Source organism: Lampris incognitus, chromosome 2 (genome assembly GCF_029633865.1).
Source record: "Lampris incognitus isolate fLamInc1 chromosome 2, fLamInc1.hap2, whole genome shotgun sequence".
NCBI lineage: Eukaryota > Metazoa > Chordata > Actinopteri > Lampriformes > Lampridae > Lampris > Lampris incognitus.
The window spans coordinates 21,560,276-21,580,938 of NC_079212.1; the positions used below are offsets into that span (position 1 = coordinate 21,560,276).

General features: G+C 43.3%; 1 protein-coding gene across 1 annotated transcript; it reads right to left on the reverse strand.

The window, feature by feature from the left end:
- Positions 1-1,117: 1,117 nt before the first annotated feature.
- On the reverse strand, positions 1,118-18,529 carry tmem9 (transmembrane protein 9). Its single transcript, XM_056302015.1, has 6 exons — positions 18,416-18,529; positions 18,126-18,216; positions 17,927-18,018; positions 17,654-17,762; positions 2,467-2,598; positions 1,118-2,343 (listed from the first exon to the last, which is right to left on the reverse strand). The coding sequence occupies exons 2-6, from the start codon at positions 18,210-18,212 to the stop codon at positions 2,203-2,205; spliced, it is 561 nt and encodes a 186-aa protein (XP_056157990.1). The 5' UTR covers positions 18,213-18,216; positions 18,416-18,529; the 3' UTR covers positions 1,118-2,202.
- Between the last annotated feature and the right edge of the window lie 2,134 nt (positions 18,530-20,663).

Sequence of the window (20,663 nt, forward strand, 5' to 3'; positions counted from 1 at the left end):
CTTGATTCCACCTGAGATCAGCTCCTTGTCCTGAAGAAACGTGTCCTCTCACCAAATATTCCAACAGTGGGGCACGGCACAGCTTCGTGCTGCAGAGCTCCCCCCAGGTCCAAATCCTTTAAATCCTGTGTGTTTGTGTGTGAGCTCCTCTGTCGCCCTCGCTCCTTCTCTTCCTCCAATTCTATCTCTCTCACAGAGAGCCACAGGCCTCTCCTCCCGGCCAAGGGCTTCTGACAGAAAAGTCCACCGGGAAGGGAAAAATGATAGGAGCCCAGAGTAGCTGGAGGAGCAGTTGGCCCCGCTGTTTAAATATAGACTTCAGACCACTGACTGGCCATGCTTGGGGATGGCTGAGAGGGTGGGGGTAGAAGGTGGACAAGGGGGTAGATGGGGTCTGGGGTGGGGGAGGAGGTGGGAGGTTGGAGCAGTAGTGGCAGCTTAAAGTGGGGGAGTTGGTTGGTTGGTTTGAAACAGCAGAAAGTAAACCAACACCCTTGACCCTCCTGCTCCAAAAGAAAGTTAGCTGCTCCCTCTCTGGCCGCCGGCCTAATACACTCAACTGAGAGAAACAAGGGAATGGTTGGAGGGATGTTCCAGGTTTTTGTGGATTTGTTGGATAAAATGTAGACTAAGGAGTGTATTTAGACTCTCTCTCTCTCTGTGTGTGGGGTTAGATGGGAATGGCAGCCCATAACAAGAAGAAGTGGTTAAGAGACCCGTTGAGCTGACTGGTCTTGGATCTCCAGGCAGTTGCAAAAACAATTTTATTTCAGTTCTGTAGATCTCGTTCTTAAAAGTTTTGATTGTATACTGAGATGTGTGAGAAAGAAATATATGATGATTAGCTTCTAAATTAATTGGAGATGGCCTTCAATTTGTTAATAATCTAAATTGTTGAAACACACACACACACACACAAAAGCATGCTGTTCATGTTGCATTTAAGGGGTCCACATATTGTGTTCTTTATCGCCTCCTAGTGCTGACCAACAGTAACAGCGGTCAAGGAGAGCGAAAGAGACGGCAGACTTTATCAGGTAATTAGACCCAGCAGGAAAAATGGAATCCTTAACCAGTTCGTTTTTCCAATTAATTTTACACAAAAAATAGCAAAATGCACAAGTGAGCAAAATCATTTAATATTAAATGATAATCCAGTTACAGAGGAGGGGGAAAAAAAGAACGATAAAAAACTACTTAAGCAAAACAAGATATCTTACCAGTGATACGACTTTGTCAAAATTTACGCAATTATTCCAGTGATCAAAGACAAAGAAAAATAAATAAACAATTAAACCAGTTCACCTCATGACATTGTGAGGTAAAGGGGTGAGTGTAGCCTTTTTTGAAAACTTCCCAAAAGAGAGCCACAGTGTTATTGGAATGAGAGCAGGGATCGACTGATGTATAATGTATAATAACACTAGCTAATTACAGCTGCTTTAAACATTCACATTTAAATCATCAAGGAAAACTTGTAAGGCTCTTTTAGAAAGGGTAGCAGTGGTAAGTTCTATGTAGTCACATTTCCAAGGCATAAATAAGTAATAAGCATGCCTTAAATTATTCGAGTCCAAATTATATCAAAACATAACAACTGTTGCAAACCACAAGCTACAAGCTGGGCATAAAATGAATTAGTACTGAACTATGTGTGCATGGTTTTGCAATAGCTGTCAGAAAGCAAGGTGCGATTGCCTTATCGTGAGCCAGTGCAAACAATGTACTTGTCCTAAAGTATCATCAAAAACAATGAGGTGCAAGAAAAATTGCTAAGTGATTCAATAACAGGGCAGGTAATGTTTAATATGGGAAAGCTTAGAAATTGTTTCACAGCAATCGCTATGACGGTTTGCATTATAGAGACATCGTGTACCTATTGGTTTGCTCTTGGTAAAGCGATAATTTCCAAGCTTGCTAAAATGTTTGAGATGATTCTGAATCCATTCAGACTGTGTAAACTAGCAGTTCAAATGATAATTTGGGCTACACTGCTTTGCTTTAACCAATTAAATAAATAATTTCTTGGTCGATCAACGTTCATAAATACCCAGATTTCTAAATGGGTAAATTGGTAATACATAAAGTGCACTGAACTGAGTAAAGGATTAGTCATATCAACAATGCACCTGGTGACAGCGCAACAGTGCAAACTGAACCAGGTGAGTGTCTCTAACCCTGGTCCGAGGTAAACTTAACATTTTAACTAAGCATCTTATGGCGGTCAAAAACAGTCTTGCGCTGTTCTTGGACCTGCTTCTTCCAGCGTTGCTGTGCCCCCTCAACTCGTTCCAGCATTGTGTTGCCCCTGCCCTGGGTGCCATCAACTTGTGGACGCATCTCCTGAACACACATACACAATTTGAACCAGGAACAAACCATAACGATCAACTCAAATAATAGGAATATGGACCAAGCTCGGAGTTAACAATGCATTTTGCTGTGTGTGTGTGTGTGTGTGTGTACCTCTGAGTCCTCCTCGTTGTGCAGGGGCTGGGTATAGGGGTCATGTTTGCGGATGAGAGGGTCCACCAGCAGAAGAAACAGCATGTAGAGCAACAGGGCACCCACCACAGACAGGTAGATGATGATAGTCACCTGGCATGGACAGATATGGAAATTCAAATCTCAGCATATAGTATCTCTTGACAATGGTTTTGCTTTACTGATCTGGTATTATGAATTTAGAGTCGACAAAAATAATTAGCACCACTTCCATTTATTGTTTTTCCATCTTGTGTGGCACTGATCTCAGATTTTCTTCGCTTAAATTCAATAGGAAGTTGGCTTACCTCATGGCTCCCACCGATTGTTAACCCCACCTCAAACATCCTCAACATCCTCTAGATATTTAATAAATCATATACTGTATAGATAATCAGTCATTGTTATTATCGATTGAGGCAGTTCTAAAGATCTGATATGACATAATTTTTTTCCACTCACAGAAGTTAACCTCAAATCAACCTGAGCTGCTCATACCTGCTGGACAGAGGGTAAACACAGGAAGTGGCAGTGCTTAACTTCTCTGACAACTTGAAAATTTTGTTATAACTAAAAGGACAATTCCAGTATTTTTAAACCTGGGCCCCATTTTTCCATCATTTGGGGTCTAAGTGACTAATAGAGACAACCTTTCTTTGGAATTGGTCCAGTATTGAGCGAGAACACTTAAGCCAGCAGCCAGAAAATGGGCTCTATGTAATCCTTGGGGGCAATTTAGTCCGTCAAAGTACGTCCACTAAAAGTGTTTGTCTTTGCCACTGACAGGCAAGTGTCTGACAACATTATGGAAAGGATCCCTACAGCGATAGATGTGTTTCTGACCCGTAACACAAGTCTAGCTCAAGGAGAAGTCTTGCTCTGAAATCTTACGAGAGGCAGGAAGACAACGGTGGAAACGTGAGTGAGAGTTGGAGAGAGGAGTACCAGGAAGAGTTTGTTGTGTTGGAGTAAAGAAAGCGTAGCTTAGTGTTATCTAAAAAAGAAAGGTTCATGTTTGCGCATTCCCGAATTGTGCCACCAGAATGTCGTACCACACTTCACGCAGCTTTCATAAGACTACCTTTGTTGGATAGGGACACGCTGAAGTTGTAGCTAGTTGTGCTATGTTATGGCCCCTGCCAACCTCTGCCTCTGTGTCTGTGTATAACCCTTCGTTAGTGCTTCTTTGACTGCTTCCAACTACCTCCAGCACCCACACACTCACTCTGCAGGAACATGAAGTAAGACATGTGCTCGGGTCGGTGAACCTGAGAAAGGCCGCTGGTCCTGACGGAGTTTCCGTGAAGGTACTTAAAGCATCTGCTGACCAGCTCTTTCATCTTTCCTAAACACAAGCCATCATGCCAACCTGTCTAAAGTAAGCCATCGTCATCCTTGTCCCCAAAAAGCCAGCCATCGACTATCTAAATGACTTTAGATTGATTGCACTCACTGCAGTAGTCATGAAGTGTTTTGAGAGACAGGTCTCACAGCACATCAAAGTCAGCCTCCCTCCCTCCTTTGACCCACATCAATTTGCTTACAGAGCAAATAGGTCTAATGAAGATACCATCACCACAGCACTTCACCACGCCATCCAAAAACTGTTAAACTTGGCCTCCACCGCTCCTCTACCCTCACGCTCAGCACTGGCTCTCCACAAGGCTGTGCGCTGACTCCATTACTCTATGCTCTATACACCTATGACTGCATTCCAACTAATCAAATCTAATCCATTTTATTTGTATAGCCCAATATCACAAATTACAAATTTGCCTCAGTGGGCTTAACAGCAACACAACATCCTGTCCTTAGACCCTCTCATCGGATAAGGAACAACTCCCTAAAAAAAACCTTTAACAGGGAGAAAAAATAGGAAGAAACCTCAGGGAGAGCAACAGAGGAGGGATCTCTCTCCCAAGACGCACAGCGTGAAACTAATCCCACTAACAACATCCTTAAATCTGCAGACACACCCTGTGGTTGGACTTATCATAGGAGGAGACGAGTTGGCCTACAGAGATGAGGTCCAGAAATTCACAGGGTGGTGTTCAGCAAACAACCTGACACAACACCAAAAAAACAAAAGAACTCATCTTTGACTTCAGGAAGCACAGAGCAGTCCGTGCCCAACTCTACATCAACAGGGATTGTATGGAAAAGGGTCCAACCTTCAAATTCCTGGGAGCCCACATCTCTGAGGACCTCTCCAGGTCAGCTAACACCACAGTGGTTGTTAGGAAGGCACAGCAACGACTACACTTCCTGAGTGTTCAGGAAAAATAAACAGGAAGAAAAGCTGCTGGTGGCTCTCTACCACTCCTCCATCGAGAGTGTACTGGCGTTCTGCATCTCAGCATGGTACGCTGGTTGCTCAGCAGCAGACAAGAGCTCTTCAAAGGTTCATCAACACCGCACAGAAAATTGTCGGCTGCCCTCTCCCCTCCCTGGAAGACATTTCCAGCTCCCGCTGCCTCGGCAGAGCCAAGAACATTTTAAAAGACTCTTCTCATCCTGGACAACACCTGTTTGATCTGATGCCCTCTGGCAGTTGCTACAGGACCATCAAAGTACAGACCACCAGATTTAAAAACAGTTTCTTTCCCTGGGCTGTAAGTGCACTGAACTCCAGTAACCACTGAACGACTGCTCATGTACAATATGTTGACTGTTTTTCTAGGGCAAACAATTCATTCATATGAATGCAATTACATTCGTACCAGTGCAATAATTAAATTCAGTCTAATGCAATAACAACATTCATATTAGTGAAATAATTACATTTATTCTAGGGCAATAACTACATTCATACTACTGCAATGATTACATTTATTCTAGGGCAATAACTACATTCATACTAGTGCAATGATTACATTTATTCTAGTGCAAAAAGTATATTTATTAACATACAAAATCATACTGTATTTACTTATATATCTTATTAATTATTTTGGAACCTCTGCTGGCTGTGATTGTTTGGATATTGCGGTTGTTTTCATTCTGTTTTGTTTCCATGTTTTTAATGCACTGATCAGGAGCAGCACTCTTAATTTCATTGTATTCTATACAACTAACAATAAAGGCTTTCTTCTTCTTCTTTTGTGCCTGTCAAGCAGCCTGTGTGATCTCAAGGTTCATATGCTTGTCCCACTTCCTGGTTGGCATTTTTGGCAATCCTGATTGGAGTGGTACCTGGTCCAGCATACCCATCCAGTCAGTGAAACTGGGTGAACTGAACCTACTAATGTTTGGCCAGCTTGTCAGTCGGCACGGCTGTGATTTATTTAGTTATTTGGATCCCCCCCCTTTTTCTCCCCAATTGTCTTTGCCAATTGCCCCACTCTTCGGAGCTGTCCTGGTCGCTGCTCCACCCCCTCTGCTGATCCGGGGAGGGCTGCAGACTACCACATGCCTCCTCCAATACATGTGGAGTCGCCAGCTGCTTCTTTTCACCTGACAGTGAGGAGTTTCGCCAGGGGAACGAAGCATCTGAGAGGCTCATGCTATTTCCCCCAGTTCCCCTTCTCCCCTGAACAGGCGCCCCAACCAACTAGAGGAGGCACTAGTGCAGCGACCAGGACACATACCCACATCCGGCTTCCCACCTGCAGACACAGCCAATTGTGTCTGCAGGGATGCCCAACCAAGCCGGAGGCAACACGGGGATTCGAACCTGCAATCCCCATGATGGTATGCAATTGAATAGACCGCTACACTACCCGGATGCCCCCCATGGCTGTGATTTATTGAGCAGCTCACCAACGTGCATCTCGTTGTGTTTCAGATTGCTAGATATATCTGTTTGTGAATTTAGAACAAGGCACTAGTTAATTACCTGGGGACTGGGCCACGTGTAGTTTTAGCTGATTTCTGATACCTCACACATTTTTATTGTCAGTTCACACTAGGCGCAGGGGTGCTGTGTTGACTGTTTTTGGTTTTCGGTCAAGTTAGAGTTAGACCGTGAGGTTTTATTTTCGTTTGGTCTTCCTTAAAGATAGTTGTAGCTCTGGGTTTAAAGAGCCCTCTTTTGGTTATATTTGGTTGCTGATTTTCTGGGCGGCACGGTGGCCCAGTAGTTAGTGCTGTCACCTCACAGCAAGAAGGTCCTGGGTTCGAACCCCTGGGTTTACCAACCTTGGGGCTCATCCCTGGTCGTCCTCTGTGTGGAGTTTGCATGTTCTCCCCGTGTCTGCGGTGGGTTTTCTCCGGGTGCTCTGGTTTCCCCCACCATCAAAAAGACATGCATGTTAGGGTTAATGCTCCTGTCTGTGCCCCTGACTGAGGCATGGCAAGACGAACTGGAGTCGGTCCCTGGGTGCTGCACAGCTGCCCACTGCTCCTAGCTACACAGCTAGGATGGGTTAAATGCAGAGAAAGAATTTCACCGGGGATTAATGGGGATTAATAAAGTAGTAAAAAAACAAAACAAACAAACTCAAAGTCCCTTTCCCTTTGTAGTTTGCCTCTTGTGGTTTTGTATTTAACTGATCTTGTCCTTCCCTCCCTCTGACACACAAGTAGAGACACGCATTGCTGCATGCTTGACTGACATCTCGGAGTAGATGGTGACACACCACCTGAAGCTCAATCTGGACAAGACAGAGCTGATGTTCATCCCGGGGAAAGGTTGCCCACACTGAGACCTGGCCATCACCATTGACAACACCGTGGTGATGCCAACTTGGACTGCGAGGAATCTGGGTGTGATCCTGGACGACCAACTGTCGTTTGCTGCAAACGTTGCATCGGTTGCTCGCTCCTGCAGATTTCTCCTCTATTAACACCGACAAGATGGCACAGGTGCTCATCCAGGCTCTGGTCATCTCCCAGCTGGACTACAGCAACTCCCTCCTTGCTGGTGCCCCGGTGTTGGCCATCAGACCTCTGGAGCTTGTTCAGAAAGCTGCAGCTCATCTGGTGTTCAACCACCCAAAGTTCTCCCATACAACTCCCCTTCTCATGTCCCTACACTGGCTCCCAGTAGCTGCTCGCATCAAGTTTAAGACTCTGGTGCTAGCCTACAGGGCAATGAAAGGAACAGCTCCTTCCTATCTCCTGGCCATGGTCAAGCCCTACACCCCCGCCCAACCACTTCGCTCTGCTGCCTCGGGACACCTGGTTGCCCTGTCGCTCAGAGGTCCCTGCTGCCGATCAACCCGGTCACGGCTCTTTTCTGTCACCTCTTCAAGAACTACTACCCTGTTACTTGTTCTTAGCACTTATTGTATTCACTCATTTAAAAAAAAATCTCTTTCTTGCGCTTTTACTTTAGCACTGGTTTTGCTCTTAGATGCTTGTTTAGATGCACTTATGACCTCTGATGACTAGTAGTTCTCCTGATTTCCTATGCTAAATACACTTATTGTAAGTCGCTTTGGATAAAAGCATTGGCTAAATGACTGTAATGTAATGTAACAATCTAAGTTCCTATTTAATACACTTTTTGTCCTAACTAAATCTGGTTTTATGTTGCTTTTCTTTCCCGTAATGAGCTGGGTGTAAAATAAATGGGGGCTCGTCCGGAATATCTCGTAGAAGTTTCCCATAGAGAAACATTATTGATAGCTTGGAGGTTGGATTGTTTTTGGAAAGAAAAAAAAAAGAGAAAGAGAAATTGTGCACAGCTGCACTAATTGGATATGTCGCTGTTTGACTACTTCCCTTAGTCAAATTGACAGCTGCCGTAAACAAGATTTGACTCAAACAGCAAATCACTTCAGTATCACGTACTCTAAACAATTACTTAAAAAGGAGCTTAAAGCCTTAATTGTTGAAGGTGAATTGGGAGATTCCTGTGTTGTCGGTGCGGACCGAGCCTACCATGCCGGAGGATGACACTAAGTGAAGTGGGAGGTAGCCCAAAGCATGAGGATGATCCTCGCGGTGCTCAAGCAGTCTCGGGAGCAGAGGGTAAGATAGATGAACAGGTAAAAACTCCGCTTTGATCCCCTCTCTTCAGCTAGTATTGGATCCAGAAACGAGGCTCGATTAAAAGTCCACCTTGCTCCCCTCCAAATGGAAGCCAAGGAAAAGGCACAAAACAGACAAACACAATTACAATACCAGCTGGAGATTAAAGAGCTGGAAATTGAAGCTGACAAAGCTGTAAGACTGCATCAGCTGCAGCTTGTGTCCCAGAGGGAGACTCATGCACCAAGTGCATCTATTAATGACAGAGGGCTGTCTAGAGTAAATCTGTCATTGGCCAATTTTATATCTCTCTTGTATCACTTTTATTTGATTTGTTTTAATCATACACTTTGTTTTATTGCGTTCAATGTTCTATATATATATTCTTTTTTTTATGTTCTTGTGATCTTTATCCTGACTGTTTTACCTTGTTCTGTAAAGCAGATCAGGTCTTATACTTTGTTTTTGTTTTTTTATCTTTACTGTGTGTACTTTTTTTATCTTGTATTGTAAAGCACCTTATAACATGGTTTTGAAAGGTGATATAAAAATTCTTTATTATTATTATTATTATTTCACCGCTTTAGCATTTGATGTCAGCAAGCACATTGCTTTGGTACATTCCTTTCGTGAAACTGAAGTAGATTCCTAATTTGGTACATTTTGAATGCATTACTTTAGCTTTGTAGTGGCCGCCTGAAGTCTGGTCTCTCCTGTTACAGTGCAAAATTAATGGGAAAGCCCAAGAAATAGTAGCTGGGCTCCCCATGGAGGACAGCCTAGAATATGACTGTATCAAAGCCACAATTCTGTGTGCTTATGAACTGGTCCCTGAAGCCTACAGACAGAGATTTAGAAATCAAAAGAAAGTCCCGAATCAGACTTATGTTGTGTTCACCAGGGACAAGAGACTCTTGTTTGACAAGTAGAGCACTATGTGCAAAGCAAATAACTTAAAATCTCTGCGAGATTTAATTCTGTTGGAAGAGTGCTGACCCAAAAGACTGTGTTCCTGTCAGTCTCTGTTAAAAAGCCTTGTTATGCTCTGAATTTGCAAAATAATTCTCCCAAGTTACTCAGCTCAAAGACAGAAGAAAGGGAATGTTTTTATTGCCACAAACGTGGACATGTCATTACCAACTGTTTGACCCTTAAACGCAAAGAGCAGCCTTCTCAGAGTGTGCCCCAGCCAAAAGGCATTAACACTGATTCTGGTGCCAGGGAAAACCCTGACACTTGTTTCAAACTATTCATATTTGACGGATTAATGTCATTAACAGGTGAGACTGGAGATCAGCACCTGGTGCATATTTTACAAGACACCAAAGGCTCTCAGTTGTCATTCTCTGGTGCGTTGCCAGTCTCAGAGCAGTCTGACTGCAGTTATGGCAGCATGCTGCGTGACATTGCGATGGAGCACATTCCTTGGCCAGTACATCGCGCATATATATATACACAGTCTAAATTGATCACTGGTTTCTTCCCCATTGCTGTTTGTCCCAAGTTGCCAATTAGCTGTATTGCCTTTTTAATGGGTAACGATATCGCCCGTGGTAAAGTGACTCCTCCGCTGGAAGTGTTGGACTCCCCTCAGTGCACGGACCCAAGCAAAGTAGCACAGCCACACACTATTTCTTTCCCTGTTGTGCAGTCACTCACACACAGTCACTTAAAAGTAATGATGTTTCTGTGGTTGAAAGTGTGCTTATGCCGGCCTTTTCAGGACAGGCTAAGACAGCGATTGCTGCAGCATCTCCTAGTGAAAGTGCCATTGAGCTGGTGTGCTCTGCCAGCCCAGACACGCTATCTCCTGAAGGCATGTTTCTTCCAGTGACTCGAGACTGCCTGTGCGCTGCTCAAGGAGCTGAGCCAATATTAAATAAGTGCTTCTCAAATGTGGTGAGTGCTGACAAAGCAAATGGTGAACAGGTAGCTTTTTTACTAGACAAGGACATTCTGGTGCATAAATGGCCTCCTTCCCTAACTGCTCATTTTGATTGGAGTGCTGTCTACTAGGTAGTTGTACCCGCTGTGTATCAGCGGTCTGTGTGTCAGCATGTTTTGTGTGTAGCACATGAAAACCAGTGGTCAGGACATTTGGTTGTAACAAAAATTTACCAGCTCATTCTTAAAAACTTCTTTTGGTCAGGGTTAAAAGCTATGTAGCTAAGTACTGCCGCCGTTGCCATGTTCGCCAGATTGCAAGTAAACCAAACCAAACTATTCCACCAGCCCCACTGCATTCTGCCATAAAAGAGCCGTTTGAACAGATAATAACTGACTGGCAGTTCCTTGTCCAGAACAAAAAGTGGAAATCAGTATTTACTCACTCACCATCATGTGCACTGCCACTCGCTTTCCCAAAGCTGTCCCGGTGCATAAAATAACCACTAGCTCACTAGTGAAAGCTTTCACCAAGTTCTTTTCCACATTCGGCCTTCCCCATGTGATTCAAACTGATCAAGGCACAAATTTCCAGTCAAATCTTTTCAAACGGGTCCTCCAAACAACAAATGTACTGCATCACACAGTTTCCAGCACATACCATCCTGAAACTCAAGGCATGTTAGAACGGTGGCATCAGACATTAAAGATTACGCTCCACAAATATTGTCTGGAAACCGAAAACAGCTGGGATAAGGGAATTCCATTCATTTGTTTGCAGCCTGTGAAGCCATCCAGAAATCTTTAGGATTCAGTGCAACAGAGCTTGTCTTTGGCCACATGCCCCATGGCCCACTCAAACCCCTATAAAATTAATTCCTGTCATCCGAATCTGCGGCTGAAATGTGTTAGACTATGTCAGTCAGTTACATGAGAATTTGCACCATGTCAATTCCCTTGCAAAAGAGTCTCTCTACACTTCACAGTGGTGAAATGTCATTACGACTGTGCTGCCGTTCCCCAACATTTTCAGGTTGGCGACAGTTTTGGTGTTACTGCCTATCCCTGGCGCTACTCTCTCGGCCAAATTCTCCGGTCCACATGACATCCGTAAGTGTTTCAGTGACACCGACTTCATCTTTAGCACTCCCCACAGAAAGCGAAAAACTTGCATATGCCATTTAAACATGCTGAAATGGTGCTACTCCAGAAAAGCATGCAAAACTAGTCTGGAAAAAGCCGAACACGTTCAAGCATCTGTAGTCCCTGGTAGCTGTGGTTAACTGTGACAGAGACTCCTAACATGTCCGATGATGACCTGATAACTAGGGCTGCATGATATTAGGAAAACATGCGATATGCGATAATGTTGTTGAATATTGCGATGACGATATGACTCGTGATAAATAAACAAATATTGAGGTATACAGTTTTGTTTTTTTCTGCTTTAGGTTTGCTGCTAACATAGATTCCAGACAATGAACAGCATATGGACACTGAATAAATGCATTATTTCCATTCCAGCAACATGGTTTTATTGAAAAAAAAATGCACCTGGCTACAACCGCTATATTGACAATGAACAAATACCGCCAACTTCGTTACATGGCAATATAGTTTCTTCATCACTTTAACAGAACATCTAGGCCTATTTAAAGCAGCTACTAGGAGTCTATATTATAAATGATTACATAACAGTCTCAATTTAAAACTGATGTCTTACCATTTTTTCAGAGTGAGTAACTAATGTTAGAATTTGATTTTTTTTATATTATATTTTGTTACTGAGGCGAAATCATCCAAGTGACACTACCACATTTCAAACATCCTTAGCATGTTAACATGGTTAAGCGGGAATTGATGGAAAAGGAAACCATGCATCTTTTGCAACATGGCTTAGCCACAGCCAGCTCCAGGAGTTCCTCCATGTCTTTTAGAGGCTAAATTTGATGGTTTCCCTTGGTTTATAACTGATTTTCACAAGATAAATGCCATTTCCGTTCCTGACTCCTATCCTCTACCACAGATGGAGGATTACGTTGGGTACAGCCAAATATGTAAGCAAACCAGATCTGCTCAAAGGCGTTTGGCAAGTGCCATTAACAGACCATGCCTCCAAATCTTTGCCTTCGTTTCCATTTCTTACTGTACAATGTCATGGCTTTTGACATGTGCAACTCTCCAGCCACCTTTCAAACACTGGTAAACAGTCTTGGAAGGGCTAACTAACTGTAATGCGTATTTAGATGATCTGATTGTGTACACCACCACCGAGGAGGAGCACATAAAGATCCTTGAGCAAGTGTTCACTTGGCTCGCCTAAGCATCGCTCACATTGAACTTGCCAAAGTGTGAGTTTGGAAAAGCCACAGTCACCTACTTAGGGAGGCAGGTGGTCCAGGGTCAGGTATTCCCATAGAGGCAAAAGTCTCTGCCATATCCAAAGGTCCCATTCCTTCAACAAGGAGAGTCCTTTGCAGGTTCCTAGGCATGGCAGGGTATTACAGGAGTTTCTGCCAAAACTTTTCCAGTGTTGTCCACCCACTAACCAATCTGCCCAGTCCAAAGATAGATTTTGTGTGGGCTCCTAAGTGCAAACATGCCTTTGAGAGTGTCAAGTCTTTAAGCCACGCCCCTGAACTCTCTAGACCCTTTAAACTGGAGGTTGATCGGGGGTGCCCCGGTGGCTAACCTGGTAGAGTGTGTACCACATAAGGCTGAGTCCTTACAGCAGTGGCCTGGGCAATTTAGCATGGCCGATTCACCTGACCTACATGTCTTTGGACTGTGGGAGGAAACTGGAACTCTCGGAGGAAACCCACACAGACATGGCAAGAACATGCAAACTCCACACAGAGGACGACCCGTGACAACCCCCAAGGTTGGACTACCCCAGGGCTCAAACCCAGAACCTTCTTTCTGTGAGACGACTGCACTAACCACTGTGCCATCATGCTGCCAGTACGCACTCCATTATTGAAAAAGAAACCCTTGCATTGTTGTTGGCACTCCAACATTGTGAAGTGTATGTCAGGTCCAGTCCCTTGCCTGCTGTAATCTTCACTGATCATAAACCCCTTGACTTTCTGTCCTGCATGTACAACCAAAACCAGACTCATGCAGTGGGCTCTGATCGTGCAAGATTACAACTTGTAAATTAGTCACAAAAAGGGTTCAGAAAATGTGTTACCAGATGCCTTATCTAGAGGAGAGGCCTTATCTAGGAGATAGCCAATGTAGTTTACTATGCTAACAAAACCTATCGGATTATGTCTTAAGAGGAGGGGCTGATCTTGTCCTTTCCTCCCTCTGACACACAAGTAGAGACACGCATTGCTGCGTGCTTAACTGACATCTCGGAGTGGATGGCGACACACCACCTGAAGCTCAATCTGGACAAGACAGAGCTGATGTTCCTCCCGGGGAAAGGTTGCCCACACCGAGATCTGGCCATCACCATTGACAACACCGTGGTGACGCCAACTCGGACTGTGAGGAATCTGGGTGTGATCCTGGATGACCAACTGTCGTTTGCTGCAAATGTTGCATCGGTTGCTCGCTCCTGAAGATTTCTCCTCTATAACATCAGGAGGATTCGCCCATTCCTCACTGGCGAGACGGCACAGGTGCTTATCGAGGCTCTGGTCATCTCCCGGCTGGACTACGGCAACTCCCTCCACGCTGGCGCCCCAGCGTCGGCCATCAGACCTCTGGAGCTTGTTCAGAAAGCTGCAGCTCATCTGGTGTTCAACCGCCCTAAGTTCTCTCACACAACTCCCCTTCTCATGTCCCTACACTGGATCCCAGTAGCTGCTCGCATCCAATTTAAGACTCTGGTGCTAGCCTACAGGGCAATGAAAGGAACAGCTCCTTCCTATCTCCAGGCCATGGTCAAGCCCTACACCCCCGCCCAACCACTTCACTCTGCTGCCTCGGGACGCCTGGTTGCCCTGTCGCTCAGAGGTCCCTGCTGCCGATCGACCCGGTCACAGCTCTTTTCTGTCCTGGCCCCACAGTGGTGGAATTAACTCCCCACTGATGTCAAGACAGCGGAGTCGCTGCCCATCTTTCAGCGCAGGTTGAAAACTCACATGCTTAAGAACTACTACCCTGTTACTTGTTCTTAGCACTTATTGTCTTCACTCATTTAAAAAAAAACAAACTCTTTCTTGCACTTTTACTTTAGCACTGGTTTTGCTCTTAGATGCTTGTTTAGATGCACTTATGACCTCTGATGACTAGTAGTTCTCCTGATTTCCTACGTTAAATGCACTTATTGTAAGTCGCTTTGGATAAAAGCGTCAGCTAAATGACTGTAATGTAATGAGGGGTGTTACGGCCACCGCCAACCTCTGCCTTTGTGTATAATCCTTCGTTAGTGCTTCTTTTGTGCCTGTCGAGCAGCCTGTTCAGATGCTCCTCCCACTTCCTGGTTGGCATTTTTGGCAGTCCTGATTGGAGTGGTACCTGGTCCAGTGCACTAATCCAGTCAGTGAAACTGGGGGAACTGAACCTACTTGTTTTGACAGCTTGTCAGTCGATACAGCTGCGATTTATTGAGCAGCTTGCCACCATGCCTCTCGTTGTATTTCAGATTGCTAGAGATGTGTTTGTGAACTTAGAACAAGCCACTAGTTAATGACCTGGGGACTCGGCAAAGTATAGTTTTAGCTGATTACTGATACCTCACACACTGAGCATTTTCGTCGTTAGACACACTAGGAGCAGGGGTGCGTGTTGACTGTTTTTAGTTTTCAGTCAAATAAAAGACAGTGAGGTTTTATTTTCGTTTTAATTTCCCTTAGATAGTAGTCCCTTAGTTATTGCTCTGGGTTTAAAGAGCCCTATTTCTGTTATATTTGGTTATTGATTTTCACAACACTCACAGGCCCTTTTCCTTTGTAGTTTGCCTCTTGTGTTTTCTATTTAACAATCTAAGTTCCATGTAAATAAATAATATTTTTTACCAATTAAATCTGGTTTTATGTTGCTTCCCTTTCCCCTAATGAGCTGGGTTGTAACATGCTACAAATGGATCCAAATACTCCTGTCCATACACTGGACCTTGCAGACCATTGGGTCTGCAGTGACCATTTTGCCTGAGATGACTACTGCCACCAAAAGAAGAGAAGAAATCCTATACCAAAGCAGCTTTTCCTAAAGAAAAATGCTGTTCCAAGAGTAGAAAAACCTGCTGCAGACAGAGTGGAGGTAATGTTATTAGCTAAAGTTATTGTGTTGACCTGGCATCAGTACACACGAAAGCATGGCAGGATAATGGCAAAAACAATGACTTGTTAAGCCAGTAGTATGTACAAAATCAACTCAGTCATGACTGACTATAAAATGTCTACATAGGCGGCATCTGGGTAGCGTAGCAGTCTATTCCGTTGTCTATCAACATGGGGATCGCCAATTCGAATCCCTGCGTTACCTCTGGCTTGGTCGTGCGTCCCTACAGACACAATTGGCGTGTCTGCGCGTGGGAAGCCGGATGTGAGTATGTGTCCTGGTCGCTTCAATAGCGCCTCCTCTGGTCAGTCGGGGCGCCTGTTCGGGGGGGGGGGATGGGGGGAATGGCGTGATCCTCCCATGCACTACGTCCCCCTGGCAAAACTCCTCACTGTCAGGTGAAAAGAAGTGGCTGGTGACTCCGCATGTATCGGAGGAAGCATGTGGTAGTCTGCAGCCATCCCCGGATAAGAAGGGGGGGGGGGGGCAGTGACCAGGACAGCTCAGAAGAGTGGAGTAATTGGATGGGTACAAATTGGGGAGAAAAAGAGGGAAAAATCCCCCCCCCCCAAAAAAAGTCTTTTAGATGAATTTCCCCTTTTCAACAGTTGACATTCATAATTATAGAATAAGTGATATCAACAAGTAGACACTATCTGGGTAATATTGTTGCCAAAGAGTGTGTGTGTGTGTGGTGTAAAAATGTCATATTTATGCTTACTTATTATATGACCTAGGCCTACATTTCATATCCTATACATTCGGGAATATCATAGAGATACTTACTGGCAAAGAATGATGATGGTAGTTATTCAATATACATGATCAATTCTAATCATTTCCACATTGAAAGTCAAGTCAAGTCAAAGCATTTATTGTCAGATGTTCAGTTAAAAACAAGTTTCCTTGCACAATAAAATTCTTCCTTTGCCTTCCACTCGTTATCAAAAAACACGCAGAATAGAACGAGAAAATATAAAAGAAAAATAATAATATGCTTCGCGGCCTTGCAGCAGCTGGTTCACCCTCCTCTGCCTGTTGCCCATGTCTCTCTCCTCATCCTTTCTTAAATTTCATCCATATACTCATCCATAAATATGGGTGCCCATCAAATTCTAATACCTCATCCACATTGTCGAAATCAGCTTAATATTCGGCCATGACTTTGGAAATAAATTATTGCTAGCAGTTCCTCTAAGTCTCAGGCTATGATACTACCTCAAATGAATAGTCAGCTCTGATAAGATTCGGTGTGCTCAGCATATTCTTCATAAATTTTATAATTCCATTATAATTCTGTTATCCTCTTTCAATGTTGTATTCTGTAAGTTGTGTAAACACAACATCCATTGCACATTGTCCGTCTTGGGAGAGAGATCCCTCCTCTGTTGCGCTCCCTGAGGTTTCTTCCTATTTTTTCTCCCTGTTAAAGGTTTTTTTTTTTTTTCTAGGAATTTGTTCCTTATCCGATGCGAGGGTCTAAGGGCAGGAGGTTGTGTTGCTGTAAAGCCCCTTGAGGCAAATTTGTAATTTGTGATATTGGGCTATACAAATAAAATTGACTTGACTTGACTTCTTCTTCTGTAAACATCTGAAACCATGCCCCCGCACACAATTAGTAGAAGCAGTAAAAGGAATATTACAACAGAGACCAGAAGAAGTGAAACATTAAAAAAAAAGGTCAGTCTCTGTCGGGATCCTTTCCATGATGTTGTCAGACACTTATAAAAACAATCTGAATCTGTCAGTGGCAAAAGCAAGCACTTCTAGCGGACGTACTATGACGAGTGCAATTGCCCCCCAAGGATTACATTGGCAGCCCATTCTGTGGCTGCTGGCTGAAGTGTTCTTGCTCAATACTGGACCAATTCCAAAATATTTTATCCTTATTAGTCATTCAGACCCCAAAAGATGGAAAAATAGGGCCCAGGTTTAAAAATACCAGAATTACCCTTTAAACACCAATCAAAAATATTTTTGTTGCATTTTTAGGTTTTTCTGAACTATTTTGAAGACAAAACTAATACAGAAAAAAGATTTATGCAAAGGGACACATAATCATCATAACACATACACACAACACACACATAAATTACATAATGGCCACATGCTCTACTACATGATAACCATAGTGTTGTACCTTGATGGTGTTGCTGCTGCGTTCTTCGTACTTGCACTCACACAAGAGGCAGTAAGCCTCCACATCATGGCCAGGCACTGGCATAGGCTCCACCACATGGAGGCAGTTACTGTGAAACATACATGCACAATGTTCGGCGGGCAGTCTTAACGACAGACGAGTGGTAAACAATTATTGCAAATACTGTAAGAAAAGATCTAATGTGATCAGAACAGAGATGATTGCAAGAGTAAAATAAGTTTTAAAAGCATGGATGACTGAATGGTTTCTAACCAATCCTTCTGGGAGACATTTCTGTTGTAGATGTGTCCTGTGATGTTTCTGTATGGAGGGCAAATGCACTTGCAGCGCACATCCTCAAAGTTCTGTGAATTTAAAAAGGAAAAAAAAGGTAAACGCAGATATCCTCCTCTTGGCTAATAATATATTGTTATGCCACCATACCAATAAGGACCGCTGGCACTTGCGTTACCTTAGCCTGTGCAATAACAGCCTCCAGCAAAATCAGAGCCAAGACCATGGCACAAACAGAGCACCAGGATCCCTCCTTCCAAGACATTTTCCTAAAAGCAAGATCTACAGTAAAGAATAGAAAGCCACTGGGATAATCACAACACATAATCAATGAAAGCCTTGCTCGTAGATCCAGCAGGCCAGAACCTTAACTAGCAGCAGTGCTGACAGCTGCAGCAAACGTATGTCGCTTGGTTTAAGTAAAAACAAACAAAACAAATAAACACGTTGGTGATGCAGTTAACTTACGTTTCAGTTTTCGATACAATGAATAATTCTGTTAGATATTCAGATAACCTAGGTTAGCGTCCGGCGGGCCAACGGTACAGATTGTGTGCCCGGACTGCCGAGAGTCTGCGTAGACACTCTCTCGGAAACCACCTGACCAGCCAGGCCTGCCGGTTCACGTCCTCGACGTACGGAATATACCAACACCGCCACTTGAAAACGTCGTGTGCAGCGTTTCCCCTACTTTATTTATTTTTTTATTTTAGGTTTCTGGGGACCCACCTTTTAAAAATGACAAACCATCGAGACCCAATTCACAATGGGCCTGATCTACAACTCGTGAGAAGCGCGAATTTGCGCGATCGTTCTGATCCCTTTTACTGCCATTTCCGCATTACCTTTTATGATCTTGAATCGGTAAACCAGCCATTTCCAAGTTGCACGTTTTATACAATCAACAGCTTTGTTTTATATTCGTGTAATTGAAAATATACAAATGTTACTTTATAAATGAGACCAAATAAATGCATTCAGACAAGGTTACCTGGCTATCTCATTGTTTTTATTCACGCTCGGTAAAACAATATGCACATTTTAAATACTTTATGAAAAAATAAGTGCGTTTAGGTGGAGCTAGCAGGCTCTCGTTTTTTTCCCTCTCATTAAAACAATAGTATATACACTACCGTTCAAAAGTTTGGGATCACCCAAACAATTTTGTGTTTTCCATGAAAAGTCACACTTATTCACCACCATATGTTGTGAAATGAATAGAAAATAGAGTCAAGACATTGACAAGGTTAGAAATAATGATTTGTATTTGAAATAAGATTTTTTTTACATCAAACTTTGCTTTCGTCAAAGAATCCTCCATTTGCAGCAATTACAGCATTGCAGACCTTTGGCATTCTAGCTGTTAATTTGTTGAGGTAATCTGGAGAAATTGCACCCCACGCTTCCAGAAGCAGCTCCCACAAGTTGGATTGGTTGGATGGGCACTTCTTTGAGCAGATTGAGACTCTGGAGCATCACATTTGTGGGGTCAATTAAACGCTCAAAATGGCCAGAAAAAGAGAACTTTCATCTGAAACTCGACAGTCTATTCTTGTTCTTAGAAATGAAGGCTATTCCATGCGAGAAATTGGTAAGAAATTGAAGATTTCCTACACCGGTGTGTACTACTCCCTTCAGAGGACAGCACAAACAGGCTCTAACCAGAGTAGAAAAAGAAGTGGGAGGCCGCGTTGCACAACTGAGCAAGAAGATAAGTACATTAGAGTCTCTAGTTTGAGAAACAGACGCCTCACAGGTCCCCAACTGGCATCTTCATTAAATAGTACCTGTTAGAGCCTGTTTGTGCTGTCCTCTGAAGGGAGTAGTACACACCGGTGTAGGAAATCTTCAATTTCTTAGCAATTTCTCACATGGAATAGCCTTCATTTCTAAGAACAAGAATAGACTGTCGAGTTTCAGATGAAAGTTCTCTTTTTCTGGCCATTTTGAGCGTTTAATTGACCCCACAAATGTGATGCTCCAGAAACTCAATCTGCTCAAAGAAGTGCCCATCCAACCAATCCAACTTGTGGGAGCTGCTTCTGGAAGCGTGGGGTGCAATTTCTCCAGATTACCTCAACAAATTAACAGCTAGAATGCCAAAGGTCTGCAATGCTGTAATTGCTGCAAATGGAGGATTCTTTGACGAAAGCAAAGTTTGATGTAAAAAAAATCTTATTTCAAATACAAATCATTATTTCTAACCTTGTCAATGTCTTGACTCTATTTTCTATTCATTTCACAACATATGGTGGTGAATAAGTGTGACTTTTCATGGAAAACACAAAATTGTTTGGGTGATCCCAAACTTTTGAACGGTAGTGTACGCTAGCCTTTCATATTAGATTCAATGTTATAAGTACAATTATCAGAACAATACGACCATTCAACCTATCCAAAAACATTATTTTTGTTGAATTTTTTTTTATGCTCGTGCCTATTATCAGAACAAGTGGGCTTGCGTTTAGGCGCAGCTATTATCAGTCAATCAATTGATTGGGAACAGTCAACAATCATTTCGTTAACTGCATCGGGTCTATTCCATGTCAAATCTCATAAGGCCCATTATGTGCTATTTACTTATGCTGAATATTATAATTTTAGGCCTAGTCCAGATATTCAATTTTGCATATTAATTGTACTTACACCTTGCTAACGTGATTGGTGGGCCTGCTTGCTTTTGACAATTGCATTCCAGTCCGGTGTACAAGAGGAG